General features: G+C 66.7%; 1 protein-coding gene across 4 annotated transcripts in view; it reads left to right on the top strand.

Moving 5' to 3' along the window:
- The window catches only part of KCNQ1 (potassium voltage-gated channel subfamily Q member 1), a 231,060-nt gene that overhangs the window by 31,689 nt on the left and 177,552 nt on the right, over window positions 1-21,819 (top strand). For 3 of the 4 annotated variants that reach the window (XM_054724929.1, XM_054724928.1, XM_054724927.1), the window contains 4 exons: window positions 20,045-20,171; window positions 20,540-20,618; window positions 20,927-21,023; window positions 21,565-21,705. The exons of the other annotated variant lie outside the window; for it this stretch is intronic. In XM_054724929.1, coding sequence (XP_054580904.1) covers window positions 20,045-20,171; window positions 20,540-20,618; window positions 20,927-21,023; window positions 21,565-21,705 — 444 coding nt within the window. The remainder of the gene's footprint in view (window positions 1-20,044; window positions 20,172-20,539; window positions 20,619-20,926; window positions 21,024-21,564; window positions 21,706-21,819) is intronic. 4 annotated transcript variants of the gene reach the window in all.

Raw genomic sequence — 21,819 nt, 5'->3', positions numbered from 1 at the left:
CTGGCCGCGCTCCGGGTGGAGGCAGCTGCCGGGGGGACAGCTGGCATTCCTTCGCGCGGGGCCTCGGAGAGCGTGAAAACGGGGATCGCGCTGTAACCAGAACCTTCTTGGAGGACCCTGCCCTGGGCGGGGGTGTCCTGCGTGTCTGTTCTGTAACAAAGACGGGCTCTGTGCGGCCCCCGGCCGGGCCCCACGGCCTCTCTGCCAGAGTTGTCCTATCGATCACGACCGTTCGGAACGGGGGGTGGGGGCCGGGGGAAGAGGAAGCTGTGGGAAACGTTTGGAACGTTCCCGAAAAACACGTAACCCGAGCCTTGGCGAAGGGTCTGAGTCAGGTGGACGGTCCTGGCCGGCGAGAGTCCCGGGAGGGAGGGAGGGAGGGAGGGATCGGCCCAGCACGTCCACCTGCCCCTCCCGGCCCTCCACCCCTCCCTCCCCACAGGCACCTCTGGGCCCTGCATGCTCAGCTGGCCCCTGGAGGGAGAGGGGAGGGGCCCTCGGCTTATGCCTGGTGCTGGGTCCCGTTGGATCTTGGGGAGACCCCACAGGGTCCACTGGGGGCCCCGGGGGCCCGAGGCCGGCCAGGCGCGGGGCTCCCCCCAGCTGTGGGAACGGCGAGCCGGGCCTGCGTGTCTCCATAGCATTTCCTGTTTTCCAGCCTTCACACCGGGTGCTGCAAGGAGAGGCCTGGCACCTGAGACCTTCCTTCTGGGGGCGTCCTGCCCGGAGCCCCTGGGTCCGCGGGCCACCCTCCTCTGTGGGGCCACCCTCCTCCGTGGGGCCACCCTCCTCCGTGGGGCCACCCTCCTCCGTGGGGCCACCCCCCTGGTCCGGGGGAGGCAGGAGCTCTGGGCCTCGTCCCCTCTGGGGCTGACCAGGGCCCATCACCACACAGGTGCCCACTCAGCAGGCCCCCTGGCCGGCACCGGGCGTGTGCGTATGTCTGCGTGTCTTCAATTGCCTGTGTGTGTGCCTGTGTCTCTGTGTGCATGTGTGCACGCGTGTGGGTGTGTGTGTGAGTGCCTGTATGTGCATTTGTGTGTGTCCATGTGTGAGCCTGTGTGTCTGTATTGCATGTGTGTGTCTGCGTGCATGCGTGTCCGTGTGTGTGCCTGTGTGTCTGCATGTGCCTGTGTGTGTCTGCGTGTGCGTGGTTTCCAGGTCTCTCTCCCTGCACAGCCCGGCGTCTGGGTGGTCTCTTCCCCCACCTCCCCCCACGACCCCCCTCTTTTCCTCTTTTCAGAAATTGATGACTCAGCTCCAGGTTGGTCGGTAACCAGAGACGGAGCCTCCCGGGTTGGGGTGCAGGCGGGTGGGGGCCCCGCTGGCTCTGCTCGGATGGGGAGCCCAGCCCAGCCCCAGCTCAGCGTGGGCGGGAGGGCCTTGGGGGGCAGCAGGCCCCTCGCGCCCTCCCAGGAGCCGACACCTGCCCAGAGGGCGTCTCGTCCCCTGCGCCCCGGCCGCCCCGCGAGGCCCGGCTTCCCGTGCGCTCCTCCGCCCTCGCCGGCCTCTCCCGAGGCACGGACCCGAGTCAGAGCCGGGGCCGCGGGGGATTTAGGGGATTAGAGGGGCCGTCGTCCTGGGACAGGTGCTTCCTTTATGCTCGGCCGGGCCGGTCATTAGTGCCACATTCAGGGGGGTCCGCGCGGGGCAGCCGAGGCCGGTTTTGTTCGGGCCTTGTTTTCACATCTGACCCCGGCCAGCTGGAGCGCCTCCTGTGAGCGCGGGCAGCAGCTGACACAACATAACGGGGCTCGGGGCGCAGGCGGGGCCGGGCACCAAGCCGCGTGGGGGCTGCGGGGCGGCCTGGGATCGGCGGGATAATGGGATGAGCCGTGGGGTGCGGCGCGGGCCGCCAGCTGTTGCCCCACAAGGGGGCTGCCCGGGGGGCTGGGCGAGAGGGGGGCCCAGCTGTGCAGGTGCAGAATGGCCGCACGCCACTCAGAGGGGCCGCAGCCACGCCCGCCTCCCGGTCCCACCGAGAGCCAGGGCCCCCAGGGCGCCATCGACCGCTTCCCTGGTTACCAGGCAACTGGGCGGCAGGAGGAAGGGAGCTTGGGCCCCAACACCCCCAGCCCCCAACCCCACCCCCAGTCCCAACCCCCAGCCCCAGCCCAGACCCCAATCCCAGTCCCAACCCCAGTCCCAGCCCCACCCCCAGTCCCAGCCCCCAACCCCACTCCCACCCCCATCCCCAGTCCCATTCCCAGCCCCCAGCCCCAGTCCCCAGTCCCCAGTCCAGCCCCCAGACCCCAGTCCCATTCCCCAGTCCCAGCCCCCAGCCCCCAGTCCCAGCCCCCAGCCCCAGCCCCAGCCGCTGCCTCACAAACTGGCCTCAGAACCGGCGCGGCAGCCACACTGTGGAGCCGAGGGACAGCCAGGCCTACAGGGAGGGCGGCCCCAGGGCCGGGGCTGTGGGCAGCCTGTGCGGTAACCGGGGGCAGATGCCCGTGACCAGGTCCAGCCCAGGTGCCCAGAGCACTGCCCACCGGTGACCTCGGGGTCCAGGCGAGCAGACGTCCGTCCGTGCTGGGAGGCCGAGGAGCCCGCAGCGTCCCCGGGGCCGTAGGAACGGGCGACGGCCCCTCCCCCACTGCGTGCAGGTCCTGCCGGGCTTCTGGCCCCCGGGAAGCACGTGTGGCCGTGGGCCGTGGCAGCTCCCCTTCCCTGGGGGGGGCAGCGTCGGGGCCAAGGCCCCAGCCCGGGGCTCGTGGCGAGGGGCACCCCTGCCTGGTCACGTGGACCCAACCACGGCTGGGCAGGAAAGCCCCTTGTGCTGGCCCCGGGCCACGGGCGTGACCGGACCGGCGTTGCCCGAGGACGAGGACGAGGAGGGCGAGGGCGAGGGCGAGGCTGGTAGACGTGGCCGGTTGGGAAGAGGCCCCTGGCCCACCGGACGCCGGACTGAGAAGCAGGCAGCGCACAGGTACACACGTGGACAGACACACAGACACAGCGGACAGACACGCAGCGGCACAGCACGCACCATCACACAGATACGCACAGACGCGCGCACACACACACACACACACACACACACACACACGTGTGGAGGCACCACGCGAGTGTCTGTGCGCACGTGCACGCCGGCCTGGAGCGGGCGGCCAGGAGACCCTCGGGCCGCGTTCCGCGCATTGAGTCGGGCTGTCACACCGTGTGAAGCTGCGGCCCGGCCCCTCCTGGGGGCGCCGATCTGGTCGGTTTCGAGCTCGAGGCGCCGGGAAGCATCTGAGCCCTCAGAGCCGGTTGGGGGGCGCCGGGGGCGGGGCGGCCTCTCCACGTCGTGTCCAGCTTCGCGAGCCGGGCCTGTGTCCCTTCTCCGACCCTGGTCTGAGCCCGGCCAGGCAGGGCCGGGGCCGGTGCCGCCGCCCTTCGGGGGGCACCGGGCTGGGGCCCCGTGTCAGCCCTTCCCCCGCGGCACCGACCCCGGGAGGTCACGGCAGGCGATGGCGGGGAGGCCTGAGCTGGACCCCAGGCCCGTGAGCAGGGCTGCGTCCTGCCGGGCCCCCCTCCCCAGCACCCGCTGGCCTCAGTGAGCACATCTGTGGGACCGGGGGCTCCGGGCCGGGGGGACGCCTCCGCCTGGGAAGGTGTGCGACGCCCCGTTTCTCCCCGTGTCAGAGAGAGAGCCCCTCAGTCCCACCGCCGGCCCGTGGAGTGGCCTCCGAGGGGCTCGGCGGGCAGCAGGGGAGGCGCGGGGCAGCGCCGGGGGCCTGGGCTGCCTGGCTTGTGGGAGGCCTGCTGTGGGCGTGGCTCTCCGAGGCCCCTGGCGCCCGGACCACACAGACAGACAGGCTCCGGGAGGGGCGTCCAGACCCCCACACGTGTCACCACCCTCCCGGACCTGGGTCTCCTTGAATGTCACACTCGGGGGGTGTCGGGGCCTCGGGCCTGGACTGCGGCGGTGGGCACGCGGGGCGGGAGGGCTGTCCTGAGCCCACGGCCTCCAGGGCTGAGGAGAGAGTGGCTCCCCCGGCAGGATGAAGCTGGGGGGCGGGGGCGGCGGGGTCTGGGGGATCGATCGGGAGTTTGCAGACCTGACGTTCTCCTGAAACCCAAGGGGGAGGGACAGACGGACGGACGGACGGACGGACAGACAGACCGACAGACCCACGCACCCGGGTCTGCACAGGGTGCGTGGCCTCTGGGGTATGAACTCTGCCCACTTACACCCAGACCCGCTTTAGGGGTGTAAACGCTGGCATCTGCGGGCACCCCGAGACCATCGCCACCATCAGGACAGCGAGCACGTCCCTGACCCCCAAAGTGTCCTCGTGACCTGGGGACCCCCTGCCCCCGCTGGCCTGTTCCTGTCCGTGTGGGTGGGGCTGCATTTTCCGGTTTTCCGTCCTCGGGCTCCTCGCTAGTGCCCGTGTGGCTCCTTCACTGGGCGTGGCCGTGCGCGGGCCCTCTGGGCTGTGGCGTGTCGATTGCCTGTTCTTTTTCATGACCTAGCGTGTTCCTGCATGTCTGTCACATGCTCAGTGACATTTGGGTCATCCCCAGTCGTGAGCTACCGCGAATACACGTGTGTCCGCATCTTGGGAAGGACTTGCGTGTCTTTCTCGTGGGTGAATACAGAGGAGTGGAACGGCCCGTCGCTGAGTCGGCGTGGATTTTACTTCTTTTGTCTCTTTAAATATATTTATATCGATTTCAGAGAGGAAGGGAGAGGGAGGGAGAGAGAAACATCCGTGATGAGAGAGAATCATGGACCGGCTGCCTCCCACACATCCCCCACCGGGGATCGAGCCCACAACCCGGGCCTGTGCCCCGACCAGGAATCGAACCCTGACCTCCTGGTTCCCAGGTCGATGCTCCGCCGCTGAGCCGCGCCGGCCGGGCTGGGTTTTACTCTTTAAGAACCCGACCGCGCCGACCTGCATTCCCGCCTCCGTGAGCATCCGTGCCTCCCGCCCTCACCCCCACGCGGGCGTCTTCTCACGTGAGCCCACCCCGTGGCCGGGGAGCGGTGTCGTGTTCTAATGTTCCCTCCTCGTGACTGCCGATGCGACCCTCTCCCACGCGCCCCCCCTCCGTGTGGCGTCTCTGATGAGCGGGCACGGTTTCGGGTCCCTGCCCGTTTCCAGTGGCGCCGTCTGCCCTTTGGGCACAGGGCTGCGCGTTATACAGATTACGCCCCCCCCCCCGTGCCCCCGCCCGCGGCGCTCCTTCTCGTTCATTTAATGGTGTCCTTTAAAGACAAAAAGTGGCCCTGACCGGTGTGGCTCAGTGGATAGAGCGTCGGCCTGCGGACTGCAGGGTCCCGGGTTCGATTCCGGTCAAGGACATGTACCTTGGTTGCGGGCACATCCCCAGTAGGGAGGTGTGCAGGAGGCAGCTGATCGATGTTTCTCTCTCATCGATGTTTCTGACTCTCTATCCCTCTCCCTTCCTCTCTGTAAAAAATCAATAAAATATATATTTTTTTAAAAAGATGAAAAGTGATCCATTTTCATGAAGTAAAATGTATTGCTTTTTCCGTTTTTCTGTGTTTTGTGCTGTTTTTATGTCACATTTCAGAAATCTCTGCCAAACACGTGATTACTGAGATTTTCTCCTATTGTGTTTGTTCTTCGGTAGTTTTATTTTTTCCATTTACTGATTGATTGAGAGAGGGAGGGAGGGAGGGAAGGAGGTGTTGCACTCATTCAGCACTGGTCCATTCTGGTCACTTTAGTTTGCAGCTTTAATTCGAAGCTTACATTTCGATCCGTGGTTACTTTTTGCAAACCCTGTCAGTGGAGGTTGAGGTGAGCCACGTATGTGAACGTCCGATTGTCCCACTGCCACGTGTCGGAAAGAGTGGCCCTGGCCCGTCGAGTCACCGTGACCCCTTCTCAAAAGCTCGGCTCTCCACGGAGGTCGGGCCGGCTCCGGGCCTCTGTTCGGCCCGCGGGTCTGTGAGTCTGTCCTCGTGCCCATGCCGCAGGGTCCCGAGGGCGCGGCTTTATACATCGCCTTGAGACAAGTTAAGTCCCCGACCTCATGCTTCTCTGTGGCGTTGCTGTGCTGAGTCCAGCTCCTTTGCATTTTATGTACAAACTAGAGGCCCGGTGCACAAAATCTGTGCACTTAGGGGGTCCCCCTCAGCCCAGCCTGCACCCTCTCCAATCTGGGACCCCTTGGGGGATGTCCAACTGCCGGTTTAGGCCTGATCCCACAGTCGGACATCCCTCTCACAATCCAGGACCGCTGGCTCCTAACCACTCACTTGCCTGCCTGTCTGATCACCCCCTAACCACTCTCTGCTGGCCTGATTGACACCTAACTGCTCCCCTGCCGGCCCGATTGCCCCCAACTGCCTTCCCCTGCGGGGCTGAGGGGACTAGGGGACTCTGGCTGGATGAGGCGGGGCTGAGGGGACTGGGCGCCGCCATCTTGTGGCTGTGGGTGCTGCCATCTTATGAGGGCGTGACAGTGAATGATCATATTCTCTCTTTATTGGCTGTGGCTGCCATCTTGTGAGGGCGTGACCACAATTAGCATATTCTCGCTTTATTGGCTGTGGGCGCTGCCATCTTGTGAGGGTGTGACAGTGAATTAGCATATTCTCGCTTTATTGGCTGTGGGCGCTGCCATCTTGTGAGGGTGTGACAGTGAATTAGCATATTCTCGCTTTATTGGCTGTGGGCGCTGCCATCTTGTGAGGGTGTGACAGTGAATTAGCATATTCTCTCTTTGTTCGATGGGATTGTAGAAGCTGCTTGCCAGTTTTTACGAAGAGGCTCGGGCATTCTCCCTGGGATCCCACTGAACCCAGGGGCCCGTGGGGAGAGAATGAATCTCGCGCCGCCATTGAGCCTCTGACCCACGAACGTGTCTCTCTGTTTATCGTGACTTTTATTTCTGTCGGACGACGTGGCGTCCAGTGTCAAGGTCTTGCGCATCTTTTTTTTTTTTTTGGGTCAGAGACCTGGTTCATGTTCTCGTGCTGTTGTCAGGGGTGGTGGTGAACTTTGACCTCTGACGGTTCGTTGTTAGCGTGAAGCATCGAGATTGTGTCGTCGTATTTATCTGACCTCGGGGGGGCGGGTTTCTAACTCCCGTCTTGGTCCTAATAGTTCTCCGTGTGGATTAAGTTGGTCCTTTCACCGTGACTTTACCTCCGCGTGTCCCATCTGGCGTCCACATCTGCACGTGCGGCTACAGCGATGGGCGAGCCGGGGCTGCCGACCAAGGCCCCTGCGCCGGTGAGGCCCGTGTCTCCAGGTAAACCCGAGAGTCGGTTTGTTCGTTTCTCCCCCGAGACCCTGCGGGGACCTCGCGCCGACCGGCGCCGTGACTTTGGGCGTCCCACAGGCTGCGTGTCCTGGCCCGCGAGCTCGGCGTGTCTCCACGCTTCTCTAGACGTTCCCAGCCTCTCTCACGGCGAGTGCGCGGACCACACGTGTGACGTGTGCGGCGTGTCACCCAGCAGTCCGTGTGCTGGGCCGCGGACTGGCGTGTCTCTCAGCTCCATTTCGGTGGTTGGTTGCTCGTGGCCGGCCTGGCGCCCGGCGGCTCAGCTCCCTCGCTCTCTTTCTTTTTTAATTTCTTTCTTCCTGGCTCCGGGTTTTCTGTGCTGACGACCCCGTTGACCCAAACAGTCACTTTTATTTCCGCCTTTTCCACCTCTGCTTTTTGTGGTGTTTATTTGTTTTTTAAAGATGTTTTTTTTTTTTTAAATATATTTTATTGACTTTTTACAGAGAGGAAGGGAGAGGGATAGAGAGTTAGAAACATCGACGAGAGAGAAACACCGATCAGCTGCCTCCTGCACACCCCCCACTGGGGACGTGCCCGCAACCAAGGTACGTGCCCTTGACCGGAATCGAACCTGGGACCCTTGAGTCCCCAGGCCGGCGCTCTATCCACTGAGCCAAACCAGTCCCGGCTTAAAGATGTTTTTATTGATGTCAGAGGAAGGGAGAGGGAGAGAGAGAAACATCAGTGCTGAGAGAGAATCACGGACCGGCTGCCTCCTGCACGCCCCCCACCCGGGATCGAGCCCACAACCCGGCCTGGGCCCCGACCGGGGATGGAACCCTGACCTCCCGGTTCACAGGTCGACGCTCAGCCCTGGGCCCCGCGGGCCGGGCTCTGCCCTTTGTGTGTTCTGGCCGGGAGGCCGGGCCCCTCGCCGTGCGGCGGGGGTGCCTGTGGGTTTCAGAGGTGCCCTTCCCGGCCGGGAGTGGGCAGCGAGCGGGCTGCTGGGTTTTGTAAACGGTTTCCCGGCGCCGACTGAGCGGGCCGCGTCTTTCTTCCTTTGCTGGTTAACATGGCGCCCGGCCCGCGGCCTTCCACGCGTCCCCCGGCCCCGACCTCGCTCCCCGTCCCTCCCTCCCTCGCCCATCGCCGTGGCCGCGCGTGCACATGTCCCCTCGCCGACCTCACACACGGCCCGCCGGGCCAGGATGCATTTTCCACTCACACGGCGCTGGGCGGGCCGGCTCCGCATCTGCGGTCGCGAGGGAGCTGCCGGGCTCGTGTTCCCGGGGCCGCGTTGCTCTTGGCGCCGGGTGAGGGGCCGGCGGCGGGGGGGAGTCCGTGAGCGATGGCTGCCCCGCTTCCCGGGACGGTGGGCGGACTGTGCGGAGCCCCCGGGCCGTCTTGGTGGGAACCCCGTTTCTTTCCTGGACCCGGGCCCCCGGGCCCCCCTGACCCCCGAGCCGCTCCTGAGGCTGTGGCTTTGGAGGTGCTTGTTCCCACGTTCCCCGGAGCCGGAGCCCCGCCAGCTGGGGGAGCGAGGCCCCTCGTGATGGATGTCAGCCCGGGGGCCTGGGGACCGTGGGTTTGCTGCGTCCGCATGCAGCTGTCCGGATGCAGGGGCTCCTCCCTGCCTGGAGCGGGGACGGCGCTGGGCCCCCCGCCCCCGTCCCTGTGCGGCCGGCCGTCCAGCGGGCGCCCCGCACCGCGCTCTGGGGCCGGGCAGCTGGGTGGGGGGACGCGGGAGGCCGCCCCCGGCCGTTCCCTCCAGCTGCGCTCTGGGCACGGAATGCGGGGCCTCACACTCGCGCTCCGTGACTCCAGCCTTCAGACAGCACACGGCCCAGAGCTGTTCGCGTCGGAGCCCCGGGTGCCAGGGTGCCAGCGAGGGCCCGGCGGGCACACGGCGCGGCCTGGCGCACACACGTGTGCACCGCGTGCACTCACGGCACCCGCTCCACATGGGCACGCTCCCCGCACACACCGGCCCTCCCTCCCGACCTCCAGCCTGGGTCCCTGGGTCCCTGGGTCCCGGGCGCCCTCGGTTCGGCTGCAGGAAACCCCACTCGCACCCACGGCCACACACGGCTTCCCGGCACCTCGGCCAGACGGTTAGAACGGCCGTTCACCGGAGGCTCTCGGTTCGGTGTGCGTCTAGTTCTGGGTGAATTCTTCAGTAGAACTTTCTAGAAGCTCAGGCTCTCGGCAATGACATCCCACCACCCGTCGCCTGCCCCAGCCCCCGGTGGGGAGCGGCCACAGGGTGGGACTGCTTTTGGGGTTAACAGCCCTCCGTAGTGGGGTTCCCCCGTCGCCGGCCTGCGGACGGAAATAGCCTGGCGGGCGGGGACGGGGGTAGGGGGGGCGGGGGGGACGGGGGCCGCTTTAAATGTGCGTAAAGCTGGCCGCGGGCCTCCCGCTCCCACCACTAATTGCAGGGCGGCCGCCGGCCCCTCCTGTGCGCGAGGCCCCGTGTGTGATTCTCGGGGAGTCTCGGCCCCGAGGCCGTGCAGTGGGGCTCAGGGGGGTTCAGGACCTGCTTCTCCCAAAGCCCCCGCCTTCTCACAGTTGAGAGTCCTGGGCGCCCCCCTCCCGCCCCCCCATCCCCGGGCGCGGCTCCTCTCCCGGGAATGCCCTCACGTGCTGAGCTCTGCCTTCAGAGCCGGGTCGTCCCATGGAGCGGGGACGGGTGGGCGGTGCTTTCCTGAGAGGAAAAAGGGGGCCCCGTCTCCCCGGGCCCGCCCGACCTCCCAGGAGAGCGGCTTCAGAGCCCGCGGCCTGGGCATCCCCAGGGACCCTCGCCGGCCTTGGCCTGAGCTCGGAGCCACCGGGAGCCCCGGTGCCCGGGCCGCCCGCTCAGCAGGAAGTGACGGGTGGTCCCTCCGGCGTGAGGAGGCCTCTGATCCAGGCCCCCCCCCCTTTGCTGGTTTGCGGTGACCGGTGGGCTCCCTGCGCCCCAGAAGCCACACCCGTCTCAGCCCTCACGTTCAGTGGGGTCCCCCGCCTGCGTGCGCGTCGGTATCCCATCGGGATTGGGTGCGTCCGCAGAAACCCCGGTTCCAGGTCCCGCCCACGGGCCCCGGGCTCAGGACCTCAGCATATGAATCGGAGAGGCACAGCTCCACCTGAGCGGGGCGGGGCGTGGGCGCCGCGTGGGCCCGCGGAGCGAGGGACATTGGGGTTCACTCTGACCCGTGCCGCTCTGGTGCCCGAGGAGAGCGGCCAGGGCGTCACCTGTTGTACTCGGGACTCCTGCCGGGGTGTGGGGCGCGCTAGGGCCAGGGGCCGCCCGGGAGGAGACAGGACACCCCCACATGCAGGCTGTTTGCAAAAAAATAAGTAATCTACCTATATCCGTGTCTATATATCCATACCTATCTATACCCCCCCTCTCTCTCTGTTTCTATATCCACATCCACATCCACATCCATATCCATATCCACATCCACATCTATATCCACATCCATATCCATATCCATATCCATATCCACATCCATATCCATATCCATATCCATATCCATATCCACATCTATATCCACAGCCACATCCATATCCACATCCACATCTATATCCACATCCATATCTATATCCAATCTATATCCACATCCATATCCACATCCATATCCACATCCACATCCATATCCACATCCATATCTATATCCAATCTATATCCACATCCACATCCATATCCATATCCATATCTATATTTATATCTATATCTATATCCATATCCATATCCATTTCTATATCCACATCCACATCCATATCCATATCCATATCTATATCTATATCCAATCTATATCCACATCCACATCCATATCCATATCCATATCCATATCCACATCCATATCCACATCCACATCCACATCCATATCCATATCCATATCCATATCTATATCCATATCCATATCCATATCCATATCCATATCCACATCCATATCCATATCCATATCCATATCCATATCCACATCTATATCCACATCCACATCCATATCTATATCCAATCTCCATCCACATCCATATCTATATCCACATCCACATCCACATCCACATCTATATCCACATCCACATCCACATCTATATCCACATCCACATCCATATCTATATCCAATCTATATCCACATCCATATCTATATCCACATCCACATCCACATCCATATCCATATCCACATCCACATCTATATCCACATCCATATCTATATCCACATCCATATCCACATCCACATCTATATCCACATCCACATCCACATCCACATCCACATCCACATCTATATCTATATCTACATCTACATCTATAGCTATATCCAATCTCCATCCACATCCATATCCATATCCACACCTCATTCTACACGGGTCCCTGTGAGCCTATGAAAGTGATGTTGGAGATGCTGCTTTATTCGCCCACGAGGCTGTCGAGGGTGAAGGGAGAGGGAAGAAATTCAGTGATTCACACGCAGTCTCAGGACGGCTGGGGCGGGAACTCCCAGCTCAGAGCAGGCTCGGCTCCGCGGTTAAGGCCTAGCAGGGTCTCGGTGGTGGAGGAGGTTGGGGAAGCGCCCGCCTTCCTGAGGAAGAAAGGAGCGATCAGCTCAGAAACCACAAGCCACACGGAAGAAGCCGCGCCGTGAAACAGCCACACGGAAGAAGCCGCGCCGTGAAACAGCCACACGGAAGAAGCCGCGCCGTGAAACAGCCACACGGAAGAAGCCGCGCCGTGAAACAGCCACACGGAAGAAGCCACGCCGTGAAACAGCCACACGGAAGAAGCCACGCCGTGAAACAGCCACACGGAAGAAGCCGTGCCGTGAAACAGCCAACGGGGGAAGATGGGAAGGAATTGATGGATCTAAATGCGAACGGCCTGCATTTCTCTCGAATGGGGACGAGCGTGCCGGCCACGTGGAGAGCTGGGGCGTGGCCCTGTGCGTGCAGCACGGCGCTGTGTGTCCCCCACCCTCCACCCCAGCTGCCTGACGGCGGGCGACGCTCACGCCGGGCCCACACGGCTGGCTGGGGTTTTCGCTGGGTTTGCGAGCACTGCTCCCCACACGGGTTGACGTTCCGTCATTAGGAGCAAATGCTAACATAGAAAATACACGTCATCTGTGCATCAGCACACCTATTGTCAGGCGCCTCCCGGGCCTGCCGTCTCGGCGGGGTGTCTGGGGGGCCTGTGGCCTATGTGTGCTCAGAACCAGCGGGTCAGCCCAGTCCCGCACGCAGAGAGGACCGTGTCTGCCTCCCTGGCCCAGCCAGGCGCCGGGGGCTGCTGTGCCCGGGACCCCGCGGTGCCGCGAGCAGGGCCTGGGGCGGGGCCCCGCCAGAGCCGCCCACAGTCAGTGCCGTTAGTCGGCCGGTGGCACCGTCAGTCAGTCCACAGGAACTCAACGTGGCTGAGGGGCCCCTCGCTGCCACGCCACGTGGCCGTCTGTATCTGGAGGCTGAGCCGGAGCCTGCGGTTGGGATGACTTTGGCTCATGATAGGGGCCAAGCACCTGCTGGGACGCTGCGTCTCACGTCTCGTCCTGATTCCCCAAGCGGCTCGGACCCGGGCGCAGAGCTGGTGACAAGCGCCAGGAGGCACTGGCATGACGGCACGGAGAAGCGTGTGGGGCTGGAGCCGGGGCCGCCTGAGCTTCGCTGCAGGACGGGTTTGCTCAAGGCGCACCCTCACGGTTTAGTGCTTCCTGAACGGCTGTCAGCACCGCCGAGGAGTCCCCGATGCCCGCGTGGGGGGCTCGCAAGGCTCGGTCCAGATGGCCACGGAGCCTGCCGAAGGTAGCACAGGCCCGCGCGAGGGCTGGGGAGGAGCGGGCGTGACCCCGGAATTTCCCGCGAGGGGCGGGCGCTGGGCTGGGGGGTCCGTGCTGGGCCGGGTCGAGTGGGAAAGGCAGACCCGACCTGGGGGATGCTGGGAGGTGGGGAGGGGTCTCCTGAGTTGGGCTGAGTCCCACCGCCTGGGCCGGAGAGAGGCCGGCCAGGGAGAGAAGGCCGGGCCGGGGTGGTGTGAAGGGTGTGAGGTCTGTCCTAGGCGCTCAGGTGTCAGATCAAGGCGTCTCTGTGTTGTGGGTGGCAGGGGGTCCCGATGGCAGGGGGTCCCGATGGCAGGTCTGGGCGAGGCCCTCCTCCAGGCCTCCCCGCCCGCCTGTGCTGGGACCCGGTCCTCCTTCCTTCCTCCGGTCGCTTCTCTCTTGGGGCCATTCACCACCAGGGTCACCCCTCCCGCCACTCCAGCGCCCAGTGGGCAGGTCAGAGGTCACGAGCAGCAGAGACAGACACTCCGGGTCACGGGGGGCAGCCAGGACCTCAGGCCACGGCGGTGGGGGGGCTGTGGGCAGGGAAGCGGCCGAGCACAGGGCTGAGGAGGAGGCGGACGGGAGCCGGGAGGTCAGTCCCCGTGTGGTCCCAGCAGCCGGCCCTGCTCCGCCTCCCACCTCCGCCCGCTCCACGGGGCGCCCCCGGCCCTGCCCCACGCCAGGCGACGCCGTGGCGGGGCGGGAGGCGGCGTGCACGGAGGCCCAGCTGTGCCCGGCACATGTCAGGGGGGCCCAGGAGCCTCTCGGGGGCGCGGCCGTAGCAGCTGCCCGCAGGCGGGACCCTGAACAAAGGGCGCTTTGAGCAGCCCTCGCGCCTGCCTCGCACCGACCGGCCAGCTGACCCCCGGAACGCCGGGCCCGCTCCCTCCGCAGCTTAGCGGGGCCCACGTGGAAGGAACAGCTGCCCCGAGCCGGCCGCCGGCTGTGGGGACCCTCCGGCCCGGGTCTGCGAGCCCGTGGGAGAGCCGGCCCCTCGCCCCGGCAGCGCACCCCTGCCCGGTAGGTGGCTGGGCAGGCCCCGCGCCCAGAGGCCTTCGAGGGGACCTGGCGCCCCGGCAAAGGTCCCCGGCCGGGTCCGAGGCGGCCACGCCAGGCACCCACAGGCCGCCAGGGTCCACGGTGACGTTTGTCCTGGACCCCGATTCCCGCTCTGGGTCAGCCCTGACCCCAGGCCTGCTGTCCCTCGGCCCCCCGCCCATCGCCGCCCCACACCCCCGAAAGGTGACCCTTCCTCTGACGGAGCGGGGCGCCAGGCAGGAATCGGGGGGCTGCCTTTGCTGTACAGCAAGAACCCCGAAACGAAAGCTTTCATCCCAGAGGTCGGGGCGCCGGCCGCCCGGCCCGGTGGGTGTGGCCTCGGCCCCGCTGGTCCCGTGCGAGCAGCTCAGGCACCGGTGCCGCAGGGGAGCCCCGGACGCCGGGCTCCGAAGTCCCCCCGGGACGAGGCTGATGGGGACGAAGTGGCAGATAAGGCGGCCGCCACCCTCATCCCCACGAGTTTCGAAACCCTTGAGCCATCGCCAGCTCCCCTCGGCGCCCGGAGGGTGAGCCCCGACGAGCACCTGCCTTTCTAAGTCTTTATCTCGACTCCTGGGGTTTCCAGATCGCCGCTGCGTGCCCTGACCCCGGGGACCCCTGGCGGGGCCTGCGTGTGTGCCCTGACCCCGGGGACCCCTGGCGGGGCCTGCGTGTGTGCCCTGACCCCGGGGACCCCTGGCGGGGCCTGCGTGTGTGCCCTGACCCCGGGGACCCCTGGCGGGGCCTGCGTGCCTGCCCTGACCCCGGGGACCCCTAGCGGGGCCTGCGTGCGTGCCCTGACCCCGGGGACCCCTGGCGGGGCCTGCGTGTGTGCCCTGACCCCGGGGACCCCTAGCGGGGCCTGCGTGTGTGCCCTGACCCCGGGGACCCCTAGCGGGGCCTGCGTGTGTGCCCTGACCCCGGGGACCCCTAGCGGGGCCTGCGTGCGTGCCCTGACCCCGGGGACCCCTGGCGGGACCTGCGTGCGTGCCCTGACCCCGGGGACCCCTGGCGGGGCCTGCGTGTGTGCCCTGACCCCGGGGACCCCTGGCGGGACCTGCGTGTGTGCCCTGACCCCGGGGACCCCTGGCGGGACCTGCGTGTGTGCCCTGACCCCGGGGACCCCTGGCGGGGCCTGCGTGTGTGCCCTGACCCCGGGGACCCCTGGCGGGACCTGCGTGTGTGCCCTGACCCCGGGGACCCCTGGCGGGACCTGCGTGCGTGCCCTGACCCCGGGGACCCCTGGCGGGGCCTGCGTGTGTGCCCTGACCCCGGGGACCCCTGGCGGGACCTGCGTGTGTGCCCTGACCCCGGGGACCCCTGGCGGGACCTGCGTGTGTGCCCTGACCCCGGGGACCCCTGGCGGGGCCTGCGTGTGTGCCCTGACCCCGGGGACCCCTGGCGGGGCCTGCGTGCGTGCCCTGACCCCGGGGACCCCTGGCGGGGCCTGCGTGTGTGCCCTGACCCCGGGGACCCCTGGCAGGGCCTGCGTGTGTGCCCTGACCCCGGGGACCCCTGGCGGGGCCTGCGTGTGTGCCCTGACCCCGGGGACCCCTGGCGGGGCCTGCGTGCCTGCCTGGCCCAGCTCCTCACTCGTGACTGTGGCCGGGTGTGTGCCTGCCGGACGGCAAGGCTCCGCGTGAGGAGGAGGTCTCGGGGCCGGCGTGGGGTCGCTCCGTGAGGGCCGCACTGAGGGGGGCCCTCGCCCCTTCCACACCGCAGCCCGTCCTCTGTGCTCCGGTCCCCGTGTCGTGGCTGCAGCCCGTGGCCTGAGCTCGGTGGTTCCTTGACCGCTGAGCTGACGGTGCCTGACGGTGAGGGGTGCGGCCTGAGGGACTGCGGGGGACACTCCTGGCCACGGCGGCCATCAGGGCTTGGGGTGCTGCTGCCCGAGGTGTGTCCAGAGAGTCTGGTGCCGAGACCCGCCCAGAGCGGGGCCGGGCGTTCCCAGCTCAGCGCCTAGGGCCCCGGTTTCGCCACGTCCTCGCCAACACTTGTCTGTTTTTGTCTTCTTTTTTTTAAAAAAAAAAAAATAATATATATTTTTATTGACTTCAGAGAGGAAGAGAGAGGGAGAGAGAGAGAAACATCCATGAGGAGAGAGAATCATGGATCGGCTGCCTCCTGCAGGCCCCACACTGGGGATCGGGCCCACAACCCGGGCACGTGCCCCGACCGGGAATCGAACCGGGACCTCCTGGTTCCGAGGTTGATGCTCAGCCCTGAGCCCCGCCGGCCGGGCTGTTTCTTTTCTTCCTGATGGAGCCGCCCTGTGGGCGTGAGGGGCGCCTCCCGGGGTCTGGTCTGCGTTTCCCTGGCGACGAGGGCCTCCGTGGGCTCGCTGGCCGTTGCCGTGTTCCTCGGGAGAAATGCCTCCTCAGGTTCTTCGCCCGTTTTAACGGGGCGTCTGTGGGAACGGTGTCCTTAATGATGATTCTGAATGACACACGTCACCCGCTGAGAGCCTCCCAGCACCCGCCCTCGCCTCGGCGGGGACGGGCGAGGTGGCTGCTCGGACCCCGCACGTCCCTGTGTCTCGGGTCCGGGGCCTCTGGCAGCCGGCCATGCTCCGTCTGTACCCAGTCCCGGCGCCCAGACCGGCCGGGCCCATCCGTGAAGCCAGCAGCCAGGAGGCAGGTTCGCTTGGTCAGTGCAGGGGGGGGGGGGGGAGGAGGGAAGGAGGGAAGGAGTCCGTGTCTCACCCCGACACGGAGAGGCCCCTGTCCTCCGCCTTCGGGGCAGAGTTCAGGGCCATCTCCACGGTGACCAGGCGCACACCCAGGGCTCGCTGGGGCCCGTCCCTCCCAGGACAGAGACCCCCGGGCATGGAGGATGGGCCCTGAGGCTGGCGGCTGCCCCCCTAAATCCACAGTGAGGAGGGGTGTTCCCGGAAGGAGGGTGGCACCATGAGCCGGCGATGCCTGGACTGGACTGGCCGGGACGTCGGCCCCAGGAGTGCCGGCCCCGGGAGCCCCAGGACCCCGCTGAGGGCGCCTGCTCTGAGGTCCAGCCTGGCCGTGGCTATGCTGCCGGGCGCCTGAGGCGGGTGGAGGTCACAGGCCGGGCCTCCCTCCCGTCCCTTCCCAGCAAGCCGGCCGCCGTGTCGCCGAGCTGGGGGCCCGGGCCACTTAGATACGGTGAGCCCAGCGGCCAGCGGTCGGCTCTGCATTCCAGACTCAAACAGGATTTGGGGATTAGCATTGTTTAAAATTATTCCTACACCTCACCCTCCGGAGGGGTCCCGCGTCTCAGCCGGCGCCCCCGAAGGCAGGGGCCGCTGGGTCCCCGGAGCGGAGGCCGGATGAACCGGGGGTCACGCGGCCGTCGGCGGAGGCTCGCGACGGTCATTCCTTTGAGGTCTCGCCCCAGACGCCTGTCGCTCCTGATCTGCCGAGGAAGCGGCCGACGAGTTTAGTGATTTAAAATGCTCCGAAATGAGAGAGACGCCTGCTAACGGGACGGCCAGCCCGTGCGTATCGGGACATTCTCGGGACACAAGAACGAGACTCAGTGCCTGCCGGCTCGTCGGTCGGCCCGTCCGCGCGTCCGATCCTCCTCCCTTCTCCACTCAGTGTGTCTGTGTCAAGTGCCCACCGGGGCTGGGGCCAGGGGGTGGACAGCTGGACGTGCCCCCTGCCCTGTGGGCTCAGCCAGCTCCCAGCCAGGGCCGCTGCCCCCGAAGCTGAGGAGAGAGGAGGGACGGTGCCCGCCATGAGGCCGCAGAGTCCGCGCCCGTTTGCCCTGCCACCGTCCCCCGTGTTCCCGCAGGCTCGCCCGTCGCCCACGGGGCGGGCCCCACACACCCGCCGGGTGGTACAGGCATCACATCGCCCTGATGCACAGCGCGTGCGTGCCAGCCGGCAGCGCCCGTGCCCCTGTGCTGGGCTCCGTGGCGGGAGGGCAGACACCGGGCGTGGGAGCAGACGCCCCTGCCAGGGCCGGGTCCTGGGGTGGGCACGGGGCAGGGAGCCAGCTGTCGGTGGCCTGACCCCCGATCGGCTCGTCTTGTTGAGCATAACGTCCTCCAGGCCCGTCCACGCGGGAGCCGGCGTCAGGATGTGCTTCCTCTGAGGCCGAGCGCGATGCCGTGGGGTGGCTGTGCCACGGAGTGTCTGGGCTGCCGGGATGCCGTAAGCACGGAGGACGCCTTTCTTCTGTTTCGGCAAAAACACATCCCGGGGCTCCCAGAGGGTTCGCACCGAATCGCAGTCCCCGTGGCGCCGCCTCCCCGGCTCGGCCGCGGCCCTCTCCCAGGCCACGGCGGCGGGTGCGCTCGCATTGATCTGTGTCTCCTCTCGCCGCTGCCCGCGGCCCTTTCCAGCCTGCGTGCGCCGCGCGGGCCGCTCCGCTCCGTGGCTGAGTGAGCGCCCAGCGTGTACGCTTTGTTGGACGCCAGCGTACACAGAATTGCGCGGCAACTTCCTTCCAGGTCGCCCACTGTTGGCCGAAACCACGCAACCGTTACAGCGAGGCCACCGATTCCTGTGTGTGACTCCGGACCCCACTCTGCCAGACCCGGGGATTGGGCCTCGCAGGGTTTGGGGGGGATCGTGAGGGTTCCCCCAGGTGAGTTCACACCACCTGCCAGCTGAGAGGGTCTCATTCTTCTTTTCCAGGGGTGCCCCTCACTGCCCGCCCCCGCCTCGCGGCTCCAGCTGGAACGTCGGGGCTGCGTTGAGTCGCAGTGGGGGGAGGGGGCACCCCTGTCTCGTTCCCGGTCTCAGAGGGGAAGCTTTCGTCTCTCCCCATTCAGACGCTGTTTGGCGTGGGGTTTCCCGGAGACGTTTATCCCAGGGAGGCAGCTCCCTCCCTCCCCGGTGCGTGGGGTGTTTTACCCTGAAAGGGTGTTGAATTCTGTCAAACGCTTTTTCCGAGCCGGTTGAGATCATGCTTTTTCCCCTCATTCCGTTGGGGTGAGGTATTGTATTGATTGATGCTCACATGCTGAACCGTCCTTGCATTCCAAGAATAAATCCCTCTTGGTCATCGCGCCTAATCTGTTCAGTATGCGGCAGCGTCCGCGTGCCTGGGTTTTATGGAGGGTTTTTTTCATCGATGTTCCGGAGAGATACGGCTCTGGGTTGGTTTTTTCTTTCTTTCTTTTTTCCTGGGAGTGACTTTGTGTGGCTTTGGTATCGGGGCGATGCTGGCTTCACCGCTGGAACGTGTCCCCTCCCCCTCAGATTTTGGGGAAAGTCTGCGGCGGATTGGTGCCGGTTCTTTCAGTGCTGGGTGGACCTCACCAGCAAAGCGGGGGGCCCAGGGCTCTCCCTTCCCGGGGGCCGGAGGGGGGTGATTTCTGCCTCCATCTCCGGACCCCTCACAGGCACGCTCCTGCTTCCTCCTGGCTGAGTCGTGGGAGGTTTTGCGCTTCCAGGAATCGGCCCACTTCACCCGACTGGCCGGTGCCGTGGCGTTCTGAACCGGAGTCTCACCCGCCCGTCTTCACTTGTCGCCCCCTCCGCCCCCTCTCCCTCCACCCCCATCGGCCGTCTGTCCTCTGTGCGTCCGTCCGCTGTCACTCAGACGCTCGCCTCGGCCCCGGCTTCGCCCGGGTCCCCGGCTGCAGGCTGACGTGGGGCACAGCCTTTCTCGGAGCCGGGCGATGGCAGGGTCTCCCACGTGCAGTCACAGCCGACAGTGAACCTGCCCTCCCCCCGGGCCGGGGTCCGTGACGCCCTCTGACCCCACTGGGCTCTTCCTGCTGCGGCCCAGCCCCCCGGCCCGAGGCGGCCGAGGGACCCCGGATGCTGCGTGGCTTGAGCGTTGGGGCTCCACACGTTACACGAGCGCTGGCCGGAGACGGCGGCCCCGGGTGCCACGTTTCCCGGGCCAGGCCAGGGCATCTTCCCGACCAGAGCCACCCGAGCCCTGCGGGCACGCCCCCTGGGCCTGGAGCGCCCGGTCTGCAGAGCAGGCGCCCACTGCCTGCGGCCTGGGCCGGGCGGGGCCGGGCGGGGCTGGGCGCGGCGGCGGAGCGGGCGGCGGAGCCCGGCGGGCGCTCACGGGCCTCCTCCCCACAGGAGATCGTGCTGGTCGTGTTCTTCGGGACGGAGTACGCCGTGCGCCTCTGGTCGGCCGGCTGCCGCAGCAAGTACGTGGGCGTCTGGGGGCGGCTGCGCTTCGCCAGGAAGCCCATCTCCATCATCGGTGAGTCACGCCGTCCCCACGGAGCGTCGCCCCGAGATTCCAGGCCAGCGCCCCCGAAGGGCGGGTCCGGCAGGGCAGACCCCCGTCCTGAGCGCCTCCGGGGGAGTCCTCGGGCTCCACTGCCCCTGACAGGCAGGACCCGAGGCCGGCGGGTGCCCTCCAGGTCCCCCAGCACAGGGGCTGCTCCCGGGACAGGGGTTCGGGGCGCGCTCGGCACAGCAGGGTGCCTGCCTGCTGCCCTCAGCGGCCTGCGGGCCGGCCGGGGTGGGCGGTGGGCTCGGCAGGTGCCTGGGACAGTCCCTCTGTGGGACCCGGTCCCTCCAGCCACCGGCTCTTTCCGCGGTGACGCGGGAACTCTCCGCCCGCAGACCTCATCGTGGTCGTGGCCTCCATGGTGGTCCTCTGCGTGGGCTCCAAGGGGCAGGTGTTCGCCACCTCGGCCATCAGGTACGCCGGCTGCAGGCGCTCGGCCGGGATCGGGCCCCGCTGAGCTGAGTTAGGGATCCCGGCCCGGCCCGGCCCGGGATCTCACTCGCTGCCGGGACCTCAGTCTGCTCCTCCATCAGCTGGAGGGGTCCGGCCGGAGGCGGCCTGGGGGGGGAGGGGGGTCCGTGCAGGTCTGGCCGGGCTCGGGGAAGGGCGAGGGGACCGGGGGGGGGGGGGTGGACTGCAGTGAGTGGCGGGCGCACGGCCAGGTGGGAGGGAGGCGCCCGGCGGGGACCTGCCCGGCGGGGACACAGGCTCCTCCTTCGCAGGGGCATCCGCTTCCTCCAGATCCTGCGGATGCTGCACGTGGACCGCCAGGGCGGCACCTGGAGGCTGCTGGGCTCCGTGGTCTTCATCCACCGCCAGGTGGGCCGGGGCGGGGACGGGGGGGGGCCGGGGCGGGGCGGGGGGGGGGGGCAGGGGCCTGTGGCTGGCATCCGGCCTGCCAGTCTGATAGGCGCCCACATTCCTCCCGGGTGGGGACAAGGGGCTGTCGGCCGAGGAGAGGGAGACGGGCCGTGTGGGGAAGGTCCGGGGACTCCGAGCCTAAAGGCGGCCACGACCAGCCCGGGGGCTCGCGGTTCCAGGCAGGCGCGTACCTGCTCCCGTGTCCCCACCCGGCCCTCGGCGCCGCAGGAGGAGAACCGGCGTCAGGGAAGCCCGAGCCGCCCAGACCGTGTGCCCAGGGGGTGCGGGGCCTGCCCAGCTCCTGGGGGGGGGGGGGGGGCCCAGCGGTCTTGGACCAGAGTTGTGAGAAACAGCCGTTGAGCAGTGCAGGGTCCGCGTGGGAGACGTGGCGGAGATGGCGTGTCCCTGTCTGGGTGCCGTGGGGCCTGGCGGCCGGCGTGCGGCACCCTCCCCGGCCCGCCGCCGCCCGCGCCGCCCGCTGACCCGCCCTCTCCCCCAGGAGCTGATCACCACCCTGTACATCGGCTTCCTGGGCCTCATCTTCTCCTCCTACTTCGTGTACTTGGCCGAGAAGGACGCCGTGAACGAGGCGGGCCGCGTGGAGTTCGGCAGCTACGCCGATGCCCTGTGGTGGGGCGTGGTAGGTGGGGCCTCGGGCGGGCGGTCTGTGTGGTGGGGGCTGCACGGCCTCTGCTCCCCCCGCCCCCGGGGCCTGGTTTCTCAAGACTCGACGCCTCATTGATGGGGACTCCGG

This window comes from Eptesicus fuscus, chromosome 13 (genome assembly GCF_027574615.1).
Source record: "Eptesicus fuscus isolate TK198812 chromosome 13, DD_ASM_mEF_20220401, whole genome shotgun sequence".
In the NCBI taxonomy this organism is placed as follows: Eukaryota; Metazoa; Chordata; class Mammalia; order Chiroptera; family Vespertilionidae; genus Eptesicus; species Eptesicus fuscus.
Note: the sequence above shows the minus strand (reverse complement) of the source record. Positions and strands in the feature narration are given on the sequence as shown.